The sequence below is a fragment of the Candoia aspera genome, chromosome 8, assembly GCF_035149785.1.
Source record: "Candoia aspera isolate rCanAsp1 chromosome 8, rCanAsp1.hap2, whole genome shotgun sequence".
In the NCBI taxonomy this organism is placed as follows: Eukaryota; Metazoa; Chordata; class Lepidosauria; order Squamata; family Boidae; genus Candoia; species Candoia aspera.
This window is the reverse complement of record NC_086160.1, coordinates 982816-1002667: the sequence shown is the minus strand read 5'-3', so window position 1 is coordinate 1002667 and position 19852 is coordinate 982816. Positions and strand designations below refer to the sequence as shown.

At 45.2% G+C, this 19852-nt stretch overlaps 1 protein-coding gene across 1 annotated transcript in view; it reads left to right on the top strand.

Annotated features, from left to right (window-relative positions):
- RGS12 (regulator of G protein signaling 12) overlaps nucleotides 1-19852 on the top strand; it is a 72589-nt gene that overhangs the window by 35906 nt on the left and 16831 nt on the right. Inside the window, exons 4-8 of the mRNA XM_063310835.1 lie at nucleotides 4288-4457; nucleotides 5364-5456; nucleotides 6417-6560; nucleotides 11178-11357; nucleotides 12932-13085. Coding sequence (XP_063166905.1) covers nucleotides 4288-4457; nucleotides 5364-5456; nucleotides 6417-6560; nucleotides 11178-11357; nucleotides 12932-13085 — 741 coding nt within the window. The remainder of the gene's footprint in view (nucleotides 1-4287; nucleotides 4458-5363; nucleotides 5457-6416; nucleotides 6561-11177; nucleotides 11358-12931; nucleotides 13086-19852) is intronic.

Sequence of the window (19852 nt, the reverse complement as noted above, 5' to 3'; positions counted from 1 at the left end):
GGCCATTCTTGTGTTTTCCAAATTTGCTGGCATATAGCATGCATTACCTTGACAGCATCATCTTGCAAGATGTTGAACAGTTCAGCTGGGATGCCGTCGTCTCCTGCTGCCTTGTTATTAGCAATGCTTCTTAAGGCCCACTCAACCTCACTCTTCAGGATGTCTGGCTCTAGCTCACTGACCACACCGTCAAAGCTATCCCCGATATTGTTATCCTTCCTATACAGGTCTTCCGTATATTCTTGCCACCTTTTCTTGATCTCTTCTTCTTCTGTTAGGTCCTTGCCCTCTTTGTTTTTGATCATACCCATTTTTGCCTGGAATTTACCTCCAATGTTTCTAATTTTCTGGAAGAGGTCTCTTGTCCTTCCTATTCTATTCTCTTCTTCCACTTCTGCGCATTGCTTGTTTAAAAATAATTCCTTATCTCTTCTGGCTAACCTCTGGAATTTTGCCTTTAATTGGGCATATCTCCCCCTATCACTGTTGCCTTTTGCTTTCCTTCTTTCTTGGGCTACTTCTAGTGTCTCAGCAGACAGCCATTTTGCCTTCTTGGTTTTCTCTTTCTTTGGGATGTATTTTGTTGCCGCCACCTGAACAATGTTGCGAACTTCTGTCCATAGTTCTTCCGGGACCCTATCTACTAAGTCCAGTCCCTTAAATCAATTCTTCACCTCCACTGCATATTCCTTAGGAATATTAGTGAGCTCATATCTAGCTGATCTGTGGGTCTTCCCTAATGTCTTTAGTCTGATCCTAAATTGTGCAATAAGAAGTTCGTGATCTGAACTACAGTCAGCTCCAGGCCTTGTTTTTACCGACTGTATAGATGTCCACCACCTTTGGCTGCAAAGGATGTAGTCACTCTGATTTCGGTGTGGTCCATCTGGTGAAGTCCACATATAAAGCCGTCTCTTAGGTTGTTGGAAGAGAGTGTTTGTTATGCAGAGTGAATTGTCTTGGCAAAGTTCTATCAGCCTATGTCCTGCTTCATTTTGTTCTTCCAGGCCATACTTACCTGTCATTCCAGGTGTCATTTGACTGCCCACCTTAGTGTTCCAGTCTCCTGTGATGAAAATAATGTCTCTTTTAGGCATGTTGTCCAGTAGGTGCTGCAGATCCTCATAGAACTGCTCTACTTCAGCTTCTTCAGCATCTGTGGTTGGGGCATATATTTGGATCACTGTGATGTTAGATGGCTTGCCCTGAATTCGAATTGAGATCATTCTGTTGTTTTTTGGATTGTATCCAAGCACTGCTTTAGCCACTTTACTATAAATTATGAAGTCTACTCCATTTCTTCTGTGGTTCTCTTGTCCACAGTAGTAGATGTGGTGGTCATTTGATGTGAAGTCACCCACTCCAGTCCATTTCAGTTCACTGATGCCCAAAATGTCTATCTTTAATCTTGACATCTCACCAATAACCACATCCAATTTGCCCTGGCTCATAGATCTTACATTCCAGGTTCCAATGGTGTGTTGATCCTTAGAACATCGGATTCGCCGTTCACCACCAGCACCGTTGGCCGCTAGCCATCCTCTCGGCTTTGAGCTAGCTGTTTCATCATGTCTGGGGCTGGTTGAACTCATCCTCTGTTCCTCCCCAGTAGCATTTTGACCATCTTCCGACCTGGGGGTCTCATCTTCCGATGGTATACCGACATATCTCTGGTTGTACTGATCCATTTAGTTTTCACGGCAAGAATACTGGGGTGGGTTGCCATTACCTTCCCCAGGGACTGCATTTAGTCTGACCTCTCTGTCGTGACCTTCCCGTCTTGGGTGGCCCTTCACGGTTTAGCTCATGGCATCGTTGAGGTGCTCAGGCTCCAGCACCATGACAAGGTAACAATCCTTTGCTGTATAACAAAGACTGTAGACATCCAGATTTTTGAAGGCTAGATCTGGCTGCCCCACAGAAAAGTAGCTTACAGATAAGTAATGCATTGCTGGGTTCTTCAGCAAAAGTCAAGTTCAAGAAGCAAGAGAGCTGAGGACTTTGCAGAATGTCCAGTTGGGTGATTTGTCCCTCAGCCCTTCATCTAGCTTAATGTGGAGCCATTGACATGCACTGGTTGGGTACAATTGTTCAGTGAGCTCTGTACCTATCTAATGATAACATAGTCTAGCCAACATTTTAGTATCTCCTCTTCTAGGATCTAGGATCTCATGGGAGGCTCTGTTGAATGGTTTGCTGATTGAATACGAGGCACTCTATCAAAAAAGGAGATAAGGCTGGTGTGGTGTGATTTATTCTTGATAAACCCATGTGGGTACTGAACTGTACCGATGTCAGGCTGACTGGTCTGCAGTCACCCTGGTTCTCTTGTTTCCCCTTTATGAAGGTAGGAACATCAGCTCTTTCCCCATCTCCTGTTCTTCAGTCCTCTGTACATCCATAATGCTTTCCTAAACTGACCCCTATTTTTGAATATGTTAATAGTGTGCTGTTGAACTTCCAGTATTTTATTTTTGAGAAGTTCCCAGCTCTCCTGCGCTCCATTTGGTCTGAAGATTTTTCTCCAAGGGATCCTGCCTTCTGCTTCTCTAGGCTTGTTGAAATAGGCTCTTCTGAAATCTAGTGTACATGTATGCCTGTGCTCCAGTTTCTCTTTCCATAAGATCTTGAACTACAACATGACATGGTCACATCTTCCCAAAGTTCCCACTTTATTTTCCCCATAACCCAGGTCTTCCCTCTTGATTGCCACCAAATCCAGTAAAGCTCAACCCCTTGTTTATTTCTTCAGTGATCTTGGAAGATGAAACAGTAAGCAGGGCCACTGAGAAATTTGGGGGACCTTGCAGTATTGGCCAAATTGCCTTTCCAACAGATCTCTATGTAGTTGATGTCTGTAAGTCTCTCATTCCTGAAAGTTCTGTAATCTGGACCAGGAAGTCATCTACCTGTCTTGGTGGTCTACATCATTAACATACACCCCAATAATATTTTTGTTGTTTCCTCGTCCCTATATCCTTAACTCAAATGCTAAGATTGCTGGATCCCAGTGCATGTGCCCACCAGTCATATATCCTCCTCCTCCTCCTCCTCCCCCAGTCTACCATATTCATTTTGAATACATTCCACACTTCCAGCCCTGCATTTCACTCCTGAGTGTCATCTCATCAGGTTTCTATGAACCCATATGCTTCTTCTTGCCTGAAGGCTCCGATGTCTTCCTGTTTGTTCCCCCAACTCTTCACAAAGACAGTGGCATTTGGGGGTCACATAACTCAATCTAGCCCGTCTGTTACCTCCTAAAAATTAAGGGCACTCCTATGTTGTAGACGCTACCACCCTTTGAGGTAGGTTGGTCTGAGAAGTTGATATTAGCCCAAAGTCATCCAATAAGATTTGAACCTGGCCCTTCCTAAGTTCTGATACATGCCATCTATACCATTCAGACAGCCATACAATGTATTGAACGTTTGTCCTCCAAAGCACCATTATTAGAAAGCATCGTTAGAACGTGTCTTATGAGTGGACCTAAACTGACCATTATAACAACGTGCCCCTCTTCTCTCTTCCCCTCCCCCGACTTTCCTTTCAGTGGGGAGCACAGTATGAACCTGCAGACAGGCTGCTTGCCTTTCAGTAAGCCTGAAGATGGTCTCAGTTCAGCTTCTGCTTGCTCTGCAGGACCCCCCTTTCAACTCAGAGATCCCTGAATCTGTTTAAAGTGTCTCGATTTGATCTGGCATTCATTGAAAGCCAGAACATGTACATAATACATTGTTGTTTTGATGGTGTGTTTTCAATCACAACATTTAAACATTACTAATGTTGAGCTGGAAGAGCCAATGTATTTTGCATTTCGCATGCTGAGAGAAGTCAGGCTGCTCAGAACTATGGGAGAGAAGCATTGTGTAAGATTTTGCAAGTGAGAGGACATATGTTAGGCCTAGAAAACTTGTAAATTCTATGAAATATACGCAAGCTATACACATTCAAAATATTGTGTATAAACCACTTAAAATAATGGTTGGAATACTGGCAGTGTCTTTAAATGCTTTTGACTGGAGGGTTGTTGAAACATGTTGGTTGTAGAAATTACTCCATTAACAATGGTTCTTCATCCAAAGATTTGCAGGAGGGAGTCGGTGGTGAAGGTTACTGAGCTACTGACTTTGTGTTACTAGCAAACGCATTTTGATCCACGGTCCCTGGCTGTCTTTCTCGCTTGCTCCCTGTAGGGAAAGAGAGATTTCACTGTGTTCAATTTCAGGAAGGTTGAGCAGCCACAAATTTATTGCCAGATTAATTTGTGCTTTGCTTCCACTGTAGAGCTCAATCACAGTGACTTGAAAGATGGTGCCAGCGATACCAGTCTCAGCAGCAATGCCAGTCTGCCCAGTGTCCAGAGTTGCCAACGACACCGTGAAAGAAGAGTTGCCAGTTGGGCTGTTTCCTTTGAACGACTTCTTCAGGATCCCCTTGGTATTCGATATTTCTCTGTAAGCAATGGAGAATAACTAAACTATAGTTTTGGTTTTGTATTAACCAAAACAAAGTGCACTGAATACTGTCTCACTAAAATCGATAACAAAACCTGGTGATATCTGTGGCAGCGTTATCCCGAGGTGGAATAAAAGGGCCAGCCTGGCCTGTGACCTCGTGAAGGGCTCCTCTCCACCAGGCTTCCCTCACCTGAGCAGAACCCTCAGCAGGGCTCGCTCGAGGCTGAATCCTTAGGGGGGGTCCAAGGCTTCCTGTGGAGCAAAGAACATGGGCTGTACCTAGGTATTGACAACCTCGGTTGGGAAAAAGATCATCCGTAGGTTTGGGGTGTGATATTCTTCTGGGCCCCAAATAAGTATAATAATTTCAAATAACGCTTTTCTGGGCAAAGTCTGTGTACAAGCAAGGCGTCATAGCTTCAAGAATTTCTGGATATGGCTGACTGTCTAGGTCTGTTCTGGGTAGGGGGACCTTGCACATTGCTCCCCCGGTGTAATCCCTTGCGCCAGGAAATGGACAGGCTGAACTCAGCCCTCTTGATTCTCCTCTGTTTTATGCTAGAACATGGTCCGGTAATCGCTGTCTCCTTCTGTGCCATCACAAGGATGGGGCCGTCGTAGCCCTTCCGAAAGCTGCCACAGGAGGACTACTTGTAATAGCATAAGTGCTTAATTCTGCTGCTGTTTCAGTTCAGTGAGCTTTCAAGTCCCACCAGCAGGCCTGAGCCTGGGTCTCCCCAGCCCAGCCTCAACACATATTTTGAAAGGGATGCAAGGCCTGGACTGATCCTGGCAACAGCCTATTTTCTGCGGGAGACCTTCCGGGAGTTGAGATCTTGTGGCCTTTGGAGTACTATTGGACATTTTATTTCAATGGGATTTTTAATTCCTCTTTCCAACTAGGAATTTTTACGGAAGGAATTTAGCGAAGAAAATATTTTATTTTGGCAAGCCTGTGAATATTTTAATCGTATACCTGCTCACGACAAGAAAGAGGTAAGAATGTGTTGTCCATCGTGTGAATGTATTTTCGGTTTACGTTGAAACGACCTGCGATAAATGACAGCTGCCCAAACTCTTTGGAGGGCCTGGGGTGGGGGGAGAGCAGGGCCCAGCCAGGAGTTCCGGCCCTGTGAATGAGGATGTGGGGAAAGCCTTGAAAGAGGGGCGGGGCCTGGGGGGCCAGGGGTCAGCTTTCTGGAAGGAAGGGAGGCTCCCCACTGCTGGCAGAACTCCTGTTCATGGGAGCCTCCCCATATGTGCAGCCAGGAGAGAGAAGGGGCAACTGGGCCCTGCCCACAGCGGTGTGGGGGTGGTGCAGGGCGGTCTGCACATTGCAGGAGCTGGGCAGGTGCCCCTCCCTCATCGAGACTGAGAGTTTGGAAATGAGTTGGAGGTCTGCAGGCCTAGAAGCCAGCAAGTGAGCAGGCACCTGTTCTGCTGCCCTCCCACCCTCTGACAAGACCAGCACAGGCGTGGAAAGCAGGAGCGGGCCTCCCCTTCGCCCCCGGACCTCATCTGCTCCTCTCTGTGCACAAGTAGCAATACCAGAGGATTTTCTTCAGAAGCATGTTCTGTTGTTTAAATGTGCAGGAGACTGTGGGGAGGAATGGGAGGGAGAGCAGACATCAACAACCCAGAGACGGTGGGCAAGTCAGGGGACTGAGCTCCCTCGAGATCAGTGTTTTTCGAACTGGCGTACTAGCTGAGGAATTCTGGGAGTTGAAGTCCGCACATCTTAAAGTTGCCAAGCTTGGAAAACACTGCTCTAGCATTTATTCTACACCTGGCACAGAGCCGTCTTTGGGGGAAGTTCTTTCAAAAAGTTATATTTCAAATTTATGTGTAATGTAAATGAACATATTTAATTGAATAATATATAAATCTAATATCGCATGGCTTCCGTAATTTTGTGTTGTTTTTTCCAAACCTAACGTCAGGACTTGTTGCTTGCAGCTTTCGTTCAGAGCTCAGGAGATCTTTAATAAATATTTATGCAGCAAAGCTACAACTCCGGTAAATATTGACAGCCAAGTACAGCTGGCAGACGATGTCCTCACTGCCCCACATCCAAACATGTTCAAAGATCAACAGCTTCAGGTACCTTCTGAATTTTAAAAAGAGTTAATTGGTTATGAAAACACACTTTTGAGAAGGCTGCCACAAATAGTTTTAGCTTTTCATCAGACCAGCTCTTGAACTGAGACGTGGCACCCAAACACGTGCTCTCTGGATGGGGGCTGACCCCTCCTTCCATGCCAGGGACCCTGCCTTCCAAGAGAAGAGCTGTGTGGGGGAGGTCCTGAGCAAAGCTCTTCAGGAAGGGACAGCTGAGGGGGGAGCAGGCCCTTCAGTCAGGTTTTGAGAACCCCCTTGGGCTGGGAAATGAAAACATCTTTTTCACAGAGCTGTTTGAAAATTGGCATAGCACGGGTGAACTGGCCCATGCCAGTCAGTATTGGACTGCCTAAGTATTCTACAGTCTCCAGCCCCTTCCTAGCCCCCGCCCCCAGCTTGGATAGAGCAGGGATGGAGAAGGGATGTGTGGTTCACAGCTGGGTTCTTTTTTTCTGAGCTGATTTCACTTATTCTGGTCCTCATGAGATTTATATAGTTGTAGGACTAACCTTTGAGTTTGCATCATTCTCATCTCTTATCTAAACCTCTGGACTCCTTGGTTGGTTGGTTGGTTTCGTTCCTGTTAATTTGGGAGACCCTTCTTCTGATGAGCAGGTTTGTGTGCCGTTAGTGTCAGGACCAGGCCTGCCTCTGACTCGGATTCAGTTTCTCTTTCCAAGTCAGAGGAGGAATTGGAAACTTATCGTGCTGGAGTTGGAGAAACAAAGATCCAGCATGACCCAGCAGAGCAGGAAGAATCTACGACACTGGGCGAGATCCAGAGGGGGATTTGAAAATGCCAATCAGCGCGGGCCAGAGACGAGCTGAAAAGCGAGCGGAGGAAAAGGCAGCTTGATTGGCCGCAAGAGACTCCAAGCACGCCAAGGAATGGGATAAAAGGCAGTCGCGCAGACAGCATGCTGCCGGAGACAACCGCTCCTCAGGACCTGCAACGTCAGAAGAAGACTCCTTACCGTCAGAAGAAGCAGCGTTTGAACTCCAAGAGGAAGCAGCACCCAGCTTGACTTCTGAGAGAGGAATCTTTGCACCCACTGCACCGGAGGAATCGGAGTCGCCCAAGCCTGGCAGCCAGTGCCTAGCATTCAGCTGGGAGAGCTGCCGTTTCTCTCAGCCACGCAACCAAGCCGAGGGTCTTCCGCTCCACCGTCTATCAGCAACTTGTAACTGCTCGTCACAAACCCCTGCAGAATTCAGGAATTGTTGTTCACCTTGCTCAGGATCTGAGTTCGTGGCACACACGGTACCTCCAGCTGAACCCAGTACAATTCCTAGTTCCACGCCTTGCTTCAAGTCTCTTGCCCAGCAAATCCAGCCGAGTCCAGCCCAGTGCCAGGTTCCAAGCCTTGCTCCAGTTCACTTCCTGCAGAGATCCAGTCTAGCCCAGTGATTCCAGTTGAGTCCAGCCTTGTCCTGAGTTCGGGTTCCGTGCCCGAGATTCTGGGTATTCCTGTTAGTTGATTGTGGCCTTGTCTCCAGATCTCTTGGGTCAGCCTTCCATTGTTGTGTTCTTCCAGATGGATTCCAGTTCGAGATCTGCTGTCTCTAATACTCGTGTCCCAAGTGGTTCCAGTCTTCCTTCCAGCTAAAACCTAGAGCGGCTTTGCTATATTGTTTAATCCTGATTATTCCAGTCTCATTAGTCTAAGGACTTACTGCTTGTAAATAGTTCTTAATAAAGAGTTTTATTGAGAACTGATTTGGTGCATGTTCTGAACAGGACAATTAATAAATACATTATGCCTTGTACTAATCAAACTGGGACATTCCCACGTTGGAGAGAGAGCTGGAAAACCTGCCAGCCCAAGGATGCCCCCATGCTGCTGTAAAGGTCCTCTGGGGAGTGCAGCTTTTGTGGCAGAGTGCTGGAAAGCGTTTGGCCCGAGAGATCAGAAAAAACACCCACCAGGCATATCTATAAAAATAAGTGTATTTACAGAAAGCATAAAACATAAACAGTTTTCCATATCCAGAAATCCTGGATAGGCACAAAAGCTTTAGAAGCTCATACATGCACACGCGCTCTGAGTAGGACTGGAAAGGAAGGCAGCAAAAAGGAAAACTAAAACTGTTTGTGGCAAGCCTAGGCAAATTCCTCCCCCAAGCAGCTTTACCTTATATGGTCATCTTTTCACACCCCAACCTGAGGATACTTAAGTTTGACCTTCTGACTCTGCCAAAGTGATTTGTTACCATAGTAATTTAGTGGCTTGCTCTTTGCAACCAAATACCAACAGCTTTATCCTGAGCCCCCTCCCAGCAGGATAGCTTGTTTTGGGGGTAGAAGGAAATTAATTCTTCCATTGAGGTGGTTGCGTTTGGGCTATAACTGTGGCATTATTGCTGCTTGATTTATTCTATGTCGAGGTGTGCCTCTGCAGCCTTCCTCCGTCCACCCCTGACCCCCTCCCTGCAGAGAAGGCAGGTTGCAAAGAGCAGCAGTGGATGGCCTGTTGGCGCAGGGGATGGCGCGGAACAGGGTTCTGAGCTGCCTGGGCAAGCCCGAGGAAAGTGAGCAGTGCTCAGGTGAGGCCAGGCCGCCACACACTTGCCCGGTGACCCACCTGTGCCCCCCCGCCCCCGGGCTGTCTTAGCTCATGCTCAGATGCTGGCTTGGCTGATCAACTTGATCTTCCTCTAGACGAGTTCCATTAAACTTCTGTTAAATTCTCTTATTTGTAGTATAACTTTCAGAAATATTTTGAAAGGCCAAGTCATATTAGAAGAGATAATTTGGTTAGAATTGTCTTCAAGTTCTCCTTTTGCTATTCAATTAATTTTTCCCAAAAGATTTTTTTAAAAATTCAGCTTGTCTTATATGCTTATCTTAAAAAAGAAATAACTACCTGCAGAATATGAAGAGAAACCCCATAAATCTGTTTGTTTGTTTATCAATTCATCTAGACTTATATAAATACAAGATTTATAAATATTCACAGTGTAATTTCATCACGTACTGCTAAGATCCAAGTTTACATTAATCTACATACTTTTCATCTCCTTTTTTGTTTCGGGTTCCTTGAAGAAAATGAGTATCTACCTTTCTGATTTTAACGATCATTCATTTTTATTGTTTAAGTTCTTTCATATTTAAAGAAATATTTTTAATCAAAATGCTGTTAAAAAAGTCAGGAAGACAGAACAAAATAGTGGAGTTTTGAACTCCCCTAAATAGCAACGTTGCTTTTTCAGCTTTTTTATGTCCATTCATTTATCATTAAAAATATTCAATTTAAGAGGATCATCCCATATAATGGAATTGCTTTCTCTGAGAAAGTCTTTCAAAAAATATGAAAAGTGTATTTATAGTGATCTAGGTGCCGGATTTACTTCTAAGGTTTGTTAAAATGTGAGTTTCCTTTTCTCAAATCCGGAAGCCTGGGAGGATCTTCTGATGCTAGCAGCCTTCCAAGGCCCAAGGGAGGGGTGGGGCAGGAAGGGCAGCCTGAAGACATGGGTAGCCCAGGGACGGACCCTCTCTCAGCCAGCCTGCAGAGCCTCCTGCACCTGGTGCCTCTAGAAGCAGCAGGGTTTGCCTGCTCCCTGGATTGGGGTCCCCAGGGTTCCTTGTGGCAATTCCTGGCCCCTGAGCCCCAGGTGGTGCCACAGCTCTTCCACAACCCAGATCTAAGTACCATGGACTGGGAGGTGGTTTACATCAGCATAAAACCAGGGGCAGAAAGACAACCTAGGTATAATGTACCAGCTGCAGCCTGAAGGGGGAAGGTGAGCAGACCGTCAGCATCTGCTGGCCCCCCCCCCAAGACCCCCTTCGCCTCTCACCAGCACAAAGCAGCTTCTCGGGGAGAAGATCGGCAATTAGTGAAGCTAATAAAGGGTAGCACTCTACATGGGGCTACCCTTGAAGAGTACCCGGAAGCTTCAGCTGGTCCAAAATGCAGCCGCACGGGCTATTTGTGATGCCCCTAGAAGGGTACATATGACACCTTTGCTACGCTTGCTGCACTGGGTACCAGTTTGCTTCCGGGTCCAATTCAAGGTGTTGCTTATCATCTTTAAAGCCCTACGTGGCATGGGACCAGGCTACCTGAGGGACCGCCTCTTCCCCGTTACATCTAGCTGCCCCACCCGATCTTGCAGAGAGGGCATGCTGAGGACCCCGTTGGTGAGAGAATTCCATCTGGTGGGGTCCAGGAGGGGGGCCTTCTCTGTGGTAGCGCCCGCCCTTTGGAACATCCTGCCCCCGGAGGTGAAGCTAGCCCCATCGCTCCTGGCCTTTTGGAGAAACTTGAAGACCTGGCTCTGCCAGCTGGCCTGGGGCGGGGAGGAGAGGAGTCATGCCTTGGCTAGTGCCTTGAAGCACTCCTTCCACGTGAAGACTGAATGAGATACAGCCATCTGGACTTTATTTTTATTTATATTATTAATAATTATTAATAATATGTAATTTTATAATGTATTTTATATATTTATTGTTTTACTGAGTATTTTGTTGTAAATCACCCAGAGTCCTTCCGGTAGGAGGAGATGGGCAGTGACAAATTTGATAAATATAAATAAATAAATAATATTTGTGTTGAATTATGTCCTAATAAAGTTCTTCCTTTTTTTGCTTTTTAGATTTTCAATTTGATGAAATTTGACAGCTATACGCGTTTTCTGAAGTCTCCATTTTACCAGGAATGTGTTTTAGCTGAAGTTGAAGGTCGTCCAGTCCCCGATCCACAAGGCATCACAAGCAGCCCTACTTCGAAGTCCAGTTCTGGTCCTGACGTGTTCAGTGTTCCTACTCCAAGAAAGGTTTCTGTCCTTTATAACGTACAGTTGAAATAGATACAGTTAAACATTCTTGCTTGTTTATCACCTAAATAAATGGAAATATTTTTCATAAGGAGCCACAAATTGGTATGCTTTGCCCTCATCCTTCACACATAAGACATTGGAAGTATCCAGCTTGCAAATAAACTAAAATTTCCAGACTTGAAGCAACTCAGAATCAAGTTAAAATCTAAAAAAAAATAAAAATAAAAATACTAGTTTCCCTATGTACAGCTATCATGGGGAACGGTGGTTCTGTTAAAGCAGAAATGCTTATTTCTGATCTTCTTTACAGTGTTCAGGACTAGGAGGTTCCATTAACACATTTTCTGCCCAGAGCTAGGTGAAACGTGGCCCACGTTCCAGGGGAGGCACACAGGGGAGCTTCAGGGAAGGCCGGCTGTGCCGGATCGGCCCAGCAGCTCACCGAGAGCCTCCCAGAATCTCCGCGCGACTCCAGATTCAGGCTCCCGATGGCTGCTCCAGCCTCAGCTTGTCCACCCCCAGGGAAGGGGGGCTCACCCCTTCCCTGGGTCGCTGGGCCACGATCTCCCTGTACTTTGAAGGACGTTTCGAGACGCATCACGAGCAGAAAATAAGAATCAAAGCATCCAACTGACTTGAATTTGAATGCCTACTACTAATTTCAGGGTGACACTTCCAAGAGATATGTTTTCTTTGGGACCTCTTGGAGGGTAGTTCCACATCCTCTTCCTCTAGAAAACATTTTCAGGACTTCTGACAGGCTGTGATTCAGTCTTGGGAAATCAGGCATCCCTTGGCTTCAAGAAAGGCTGACTTTTGGAGGGTATGGATCAGAGAGAGAGAGGCAGAGACAGAGAGCTAATAGGCGCCAGGTCAAATACACGTGACCCTAAGGAACCATTCCTTTGACTACTTCTCTCACATATTTCAGATGATACTCAAGCCACTCCCAGGGAAACGTTTCCCTTGGAACCCCCTTCCCAGCTGTCTTTGTATCTCTTCCCTGCACATTTTTGGCACCTGAGTGCGAGGGGCCACTTCAGTCATTAAGGCCAGAATTCTAAGCGGCCCCTTTTCTAGGAGACCTGGCCCTTCCGAACCCCTGTGCATCGGTGAGAGTCTAGAAAGCCTTTTAAGGTGCAGTATCTGTTTTTTAACTAAAAGAAAAGGGGAATTTGGGGCATGCGTATTGGAGTCCTTTTCCTATGGTGTGTGAATCCCCATGACTGGTTTGTGAAGGAGCTGTACCTGCTTTTTAGCAAATATTGGGAAAGTGGTTAGTTTGTTCAAAATGAAAAATAATACCAATAAAAAGGCATTAGCTAAAATATTTCTTTGTACGTACTAGTAGTCAGTGAGGTGGACAGCCGCTTGCTTATCAAGAAGGTAGTCGAGATGTGTATTGTTATTTTTTCTTGGTTGCCTGGGCCTGTTCTGTGATCAGTATGATGGGGCATATTTGATTGGGAAGAAGATGATTGGCGATCAGCAGCATCAGAAAATTTAAACAGTACGCTGATTAAATAAACAATACCTGTCAAACTAATTCTTAAAATTATACTCATTGATAGTTAGGCGGAAAAGCCAAGTCTGGGCATTCCTTGAATGAAGAATCTGGAGAGGAAGATACTGAGAAAAAGAAAAAAGGGGCTTTTTTTTCCTGGTCCAGAAGCAAGAGTTTGGGGAGATCACAGAAGAAAAAGGAGAATGGCGATTGTCTCAAAGGTGAGTTTTAAAATCCAGATAGGAGGTGAGGGAGGGAAGAGAGATGGACGGGTGGACGGATGGACGGAAGGCTTCTGGATTCAGTGGAATTCGCTAATGGGACAATTTGCTGTGGCATCAAAGCTTTCAGTCGAGGCCTGTTGCTTCTGTGGCCGTATCTGAGCTCATGCGATGGTGATCTAGATAAGGAAGGTGATGGACCCATCTTTCACCAAGTTTGAGGGTGGCACATTGAACCCAGCTAATGCACATGCCGTTCCATCTGAGGGGGAAAGCTTCTTAAAACGAACAGCAAAAGGAAAGTGATAAATGTTCCCTGAAGCAGAATTTGGAACTTTAGATCTGTCCACTGCCAGGACAGATGGTTTGGCCTCAGGGATGATTCCTTCCAACCCATCATTCTTAGCACTTGACTTTAGAAGCTACAGAAGGAAAAATAAATGGTGGGGGTTTTTTCCATGAGGAATTAAATTTATAAAAGCAAGCTAGGCCAATGAATCACTTCCATAGTTAGATTCAGGTAGTATTTTAAGTGGACAGTATCTTACCTGGACAGCTATGGAAGGAAATCCTAAATTCAAGGCTCAGTAGGGCAGAATAAAGAATAAATGGAGAATGGTTCTCATAAATTTGGATTGCACTGCTTTGATCAGTTGGAGCAAGCAGCTATCAGTTAAGGTCATTGCTAGTTTCTTCCATAGGCTTTCTCTTGGGGTTGTATCAACTACTGCCTTCAAGTCAAGGAAGGTAGCAGGAAGAGATCCTCACAGCTGTCAGGGTCAGCCTCGCTCCGAATAAGACACGGACTCACTTAATAGGGATTAAGGATTTCCGGTTTATTGAAACAGTTCTGACAGAAAGAGAAACGGTGGTGCGGTGGTGAGGTGCCCTGTATATACCCTCTTGCGGGGTCCCGTGCTCCTCCACCCTTCATTGTCCCCAATCCCCCTTGATGGGTTTCTTGATGGCTGTGTGGGCGTTTTCCCAGTGGCTGTCCTTGTCCTCTTGGGTCAGGTGTGTCCTCCAGGGCACCAGGTGCGGCTTATCGCTGCTTATCTGAAGTCCTTCTATTCAGCTGCATATGATTCCATGGGTGTGGGTGCTTTGGGTGCTTGGTTTAAGCGCTGATTTAATTATCTCCTTCCTCTCTCTCTCAATGATCATGATCCACGTTGTGAGGCTCTTTGTGCCTTGCAACGGGGTCATGACACAGCTAAGCGAGTATGTTTTCAGCAAGATAGCGTGAAATCATACACAGGTCAGAAGCTGAGCAGCCAGCTCTAAATCCAGGTTGTTTCACTGCTGAAATCTTCTGTTGAAGGAGTTTGGTATAGCAGGTGCCTGGCATTTCCTTGGCTATGGCGATGTCTAGTGAGCTTATGGGACATAGTTGGAGGGGGAAGACTTCTCTTTTTTAAAGATGGGGGTTAGTTATGGCAGACTCCGTTCATTTGGCAGTTGTTCCCTTGGTCCCTATGTGTAACTAAGGGGGCTAAACTTTATTTATTATTTATGTCAGTTTCTAAGCCCTCCCACTTGCCTTCCAAGGGGAGCCCTCCATTGGGCATCTGTTAGGAGGGATTTGATTGCCCAGTAACTTTGCTGTTTTTTTAACTGAATTTTTAATTAATTAATTAATTAATTAAATCATCAAGTTAAATTTATCAGTTGTTTGGGCTGGTCTCTTTCCGCCATTATTAATAATTTAATTTATTCAACTTGCATGCCACCTGACTCTCAACGACTCTGGGCGTTTTTACCTTTGAAGTGGCAGGAGTAAAGCTGGGGTAATCTCGTGGGATGAAAGAGGCATCATCCAGGACGTTACCGGCCAGTATCAGTCCAAAGTTAGGGAACTGGGAGAGCGTCTCCAGAAGACAGCCCCCAAATCGATCCCACATGTTGTGAATGCAACCTGTGAGAAAGGAGATGAACACTCATTATTTAAGAAGAAACTTTGGTCACTGACTCTGCAATCTGGAGCAGTGGCTACAGAGTGACAAAACATTGGCTTAGGAACTACTGAGAGTAGATTAAAGCCAACTAGGATGCTGAGGCCTCTTCTTCTGCCAAGGGATGCAGGAAGCGAGAAAGATGCAAACTCCTTTAAGTTCACCAATTTTATTTCCCAAGTTTCTTGTAGGAAAACCATGTTCTAAAATACAAGAAACAGCAGGGTCACCCAGCCTAAGGGGCCAGCCAGCAATATTCCACAAGATTAATCGAGGTGGGAGAGAAGGAGGCACAGTATCTGCATGCCATGTAGACCATTGTAATGCATATGCTGTGCCTTGCAGGGTGGAGAAAAAGAAGTATTTTTTCCTTCAGTCTTTTCCTTCAGATAGACATCTGCAGTGGATCAGCCATCAGACCCTTTCCAGATGGTGCAAAGGCTGACACAGCCCATAAGGGTTGTGGAAGATCTTCTCATTGCCCTCAAATGGATGGTTTTGCAGTTTTTTCCTCAAAGTTTCTGATATCTGCATGCAGATTGAAGACATCATTAATGAAGATAGGGAGGAGTCAGGAACATCAGGCTGTCCACTTTTGTTGGATCGGTTCTCTCTTGTTTCCCTTGAAGACATGGATGGGGTGCTTGGTGAGCTCCCACCACTACTTGTCCATTGGCTAGCTCTGGCTGGGAGGGATCCATAGGAGTAATCAGAAACCTCCCCCTTCATCCCCAGCAAGTATAATCAACGTTAACAACTTATCACTATCTCTTAAAATACAACCAAACACATCTTTATGCCATACCTCACCCCACTATCCATAAGCTTGTCTCTAAAACCTCATCTCTCTGTATTAATTAGCAAAAGTCCAGTAAGGGTTATCAGAAATAACAACATAAATATTACGAACTTTATCTGTTACACCCAAGTTGAACCCTTCCTTTTATATTTATGTTTCCATTCTATTTAAACAGATCCCCCCCCCATTTTCTCTTTTCAAATAGTCAAAGTCTAGTCCCAATCAAAAAAACAAACATTGCCAGAAATAACCATCATCATCTAGTCCCAATCAGAAAAACCATTGAACATCCCCAGAAATAGCAGCCCATTATTTTAACCTTAATCAAATAAACTGACTTTGTAATCTTCCTTCCTTCTCCCAACTGTCTTTCATTTCCTCAAAGGAAGTTATGACATCTGCTTTCTCGTACGCTCTTTGTCTCTCCTCTCACAGTTCTTGTCATCTTTGTCAGGCCCCTTTTGTAATTTCAGTGTGACAACTCCAACAAATCCCTTTTGTAAATCCATGATGATAAAATTATCCACATTGCACTTCTAGTTTATTATTATATCTTTTTTAATTTTTAAATCTTCATCCAATTTCATCTATAAATTCATTGTTTCCATCTCTTTCTTGTGGGTTATAATTTTTAAATCCACCTGTAAGTCCATTTCAGTTTTATTCAATGGGGCTTCTTCATTTTCAGTAACACCTTCTGATTCCACTATGTAGTTGAATAATTCGAAAACTTCCTGCACCCATTCAGTAAACATTTCTTTTAAGGTAGCCATCTGGTGCCCTCTAGTGTCCAACCTTCAAAGTAGTCTTATCAATTTCCAAATATAAAAAAGGTTGTTTTCTCATGGGAAAAGATCCTTTCAATTAACTTCAGAGTCTTAAATCAAGTCCATTTGAGCCCTTAATCTGTTTAAAACTTTCTAAAGTCAACAGTAATCATCTGTATATTTGCTGTATATTCCAAAAAGAAAATTCTTTACATTTGTACTTTTCTTTCTTAATGGATTGAAGGGGAACTCACCCAGTGAATACAACCAAACTTGCAGTTCTGAAGATTTTCAATCTTTAACAAGCAGTTAAAAAAAAAAGTAAACTCCAAAGTGATTAAAAAGATGAGGTTTGGTTGAACCTTGAGTCCATAAAAGGCTACATTAATGGCTCTGAACTTGGTGGAATCCCACAACTCCCAGCTGTTTGCAAGAGACTGCAAAAATGTTAGTTAGTGCTGTCTACTTACAAAAGAACCTCCAGCTGTCTGGAGTACATAGGGGTAATCTCAAGATCTCTATTTGCTCCAGAGAGAATTTTCAGCAGTCTGGATCCAGCATCCAGCTGCCTTTCGTAACGTCTCCCGCTTTCCGCAGGAACGTCAGTTCACCACTCCTCACTGGGAGCAACCCTCTAACTTACCGTTCTTGATGAAATTGATTGAGCAGGTAGTGGCTAATCAGCTGCAGGCACCTCTGGATTACTGATGGTCTAGATCCATTCCATGCTTGTTTCAGGCTGGGCCATGGATGAAGACCACTTTAGACTACCTGAAGGACATTCTGTTGAAGGGGTCATAGAATCGTAGAGCTGGAAGTTATCTAAGACGTGATCAAGTCCAACCCCCTGCAAACTGCAGGATTCGCTACACCATCCCTGACAGAGGACTAACTGTTTGAAAACCTCCAGTGAAGGGGAAGAAACCCCTCCATGTGGTAACCCATTCCACTGACTGACAGCTCTTACTGTCAAGAAGTTTTTTCTCAGGTCTAATCTGTATCCCTTTTTTGGAATGGGTACTTACATCCCCATACCAAAAAAGGGACACACTAAAGAATGTTCAAACTATCGAACAGTGGCACTCATTTCACATGCCAGTAAGGTAATGCTCAAGATCCTGCAAGGTAGACTTCAGCAATTCATGGAGCGAGAATTGCCAGATGTACAAGCTGGGTTTAGAAAAGGCAGAGGAACTAGGGACCAAATTGCCAATATCCGATGGATAATGGAAAAAGCCAGGGAGTTTCAGAAAAACATCTATTTTTGTTTTATTGACTATTCTAAAGCCTTTGACTGTGTGGACCATAACAAATTGTGGCAAGTTCTTAGTGGTATGGGAATACCAAGTCATCTTGTCTGCCTCCTGAAGAATCTGTATAACGACCAAGTAGCAACAGTAAGAACAGACCACGGAACAACGGACTGGTTTAAGATTGGGAAAGGAGTATGGCAGGGCTGTATACTCTCACCCTACCTATTCAACTTGTACACAGAACACATCATGCGACATGCTGGGCTTCAGGAATCCAAGGCTGGAGTTAAAATTGCTGGAGGAAACATTAACAATCTCAGATATGCAGATGATACCACTTTGATGCTGAAAGCGAAGAGGAACTGAGGAGCCTTATGATGAAGGTGAAAGAAGAAAGTGCAAAAGCTGGCTTGCAGCTAAACCTCAAAAAAACCAAGATGATGGCAACCAGCTTGACTGATAACTGGCAAACAGAGGGAGAAAATGTAGAAGCAGTGAAAGACTTTGTATTTCTAGGTGCGAAGATTACTGCAGATGCTGACTGCAGTCAGGAAATCAGAAGACGCTTAATCCTTGGGGGAAGAGCAATGACAACTCTCGATAAAATAGTTAAGAGCAGAGACATCACACTGACAACAAAGGTCCGCATAGTTGAAGCAATGGTATTCCCTGTAATAACATATGGCTGCGAGAGCTGGACCATAAGGAAGGCTGAGAGAAGGAAGATTGATGCTTTTGAACTGTGGTGTTGGAGGAAAATCCTGAGAGTGCCTTGGACTGCAAGAAGATCAAACCAGTCCATACTCCAGGAAATGAAGCCAGACTGCTCACTTGAAGGAATGATACTAAAGGCAAAACTGAAGTACTTTGGCTACATAATGAGAAGACAGGACACCCTGGAGAAGATGCTGATGCTAGGGAGAGTGGAGGGCAAAAGGAAGAGGGGCCGACCAAGGGCAAGGTGGATGGATGATATTCTAGAGGTGATGGACTCGTCCCTGGGGGAGCTGGGGGTGTTGACCGACAGGAAGCTCTGGCGTGGGCTGGTCCATGAAGTCACGAAGAGTCGGAAGCGACTGAACGAATAAACAACACAACAATCTGTATCTACATCCTTGAAGTTTCATCCCAAGAGTTCTAGTCTAACCCTCTGAAGCAGTTGAGAATAAGTCCAAACCCTCTGCTATGTGACAGCCCTTTAGATATGGGAAGTCAGTTGTCACATGCCTGCCCTCTCCATCTTCTCTTGTGCAAGCTAAACATACCTTGGTCTTTTAACCACTAGGGCTTTGTTTCCAGGCCTTCTCCACCTCAGTCCCATCTCTGGACCTGCTCCATAGATCAATGTCCTTTTTAAACTGGGTTATGAGAGCCGAACACAAGACTCCGAGTGCGGCCTGACCAAGGCAGGGTGAAGTGGGGTAATTACTTCGCGTGGTCTGGACTTGGCGCTCCTCTCGATGCTCTTCAAGATGTCGTTGGCCTCCTTTGCAGCTGCATTGCACTGTTCGGACATGTTGAGCTTGTGATCCACTATTGCACCCAGGTTCTTCTCACACATACTGCTCTTGAGCCAGATTTCCCCCATTCTGAGCATGTTTCTTCCATTTTTCTTACCTTCATGTGTGACTTTTTGTTTCTCCCTGTTTAATTTCATTCTGTTTGTTTCCACCCACCGTTCTAGCCTGTTTTTTATTTCTTCCCCCTCTCCTCCCAAGGGTTAGCCACTCCTCCTAGCTTTGCATCGTCTGCCAGTTTGGTAAGCATCCCCTCCACTCCCTCGCCCATATGGTATCATTTATAAAAGTGTTGAGTCACACCGGGCCCCGGACATGGCCCAGTGGCAGCCCCTGAGCAGGGGGAGTGGGCAGGCACCTGCTGTGGCTGTGGGACGCTGCTGGCCACAATGGCCTGCCGGGCCTTCCGAGGGAGCTGGAGGCCATCGTTCCTCCTGGTGGCAGGTTCCTTTTTTTTTTTTTGGCAATAAAGTTTATTA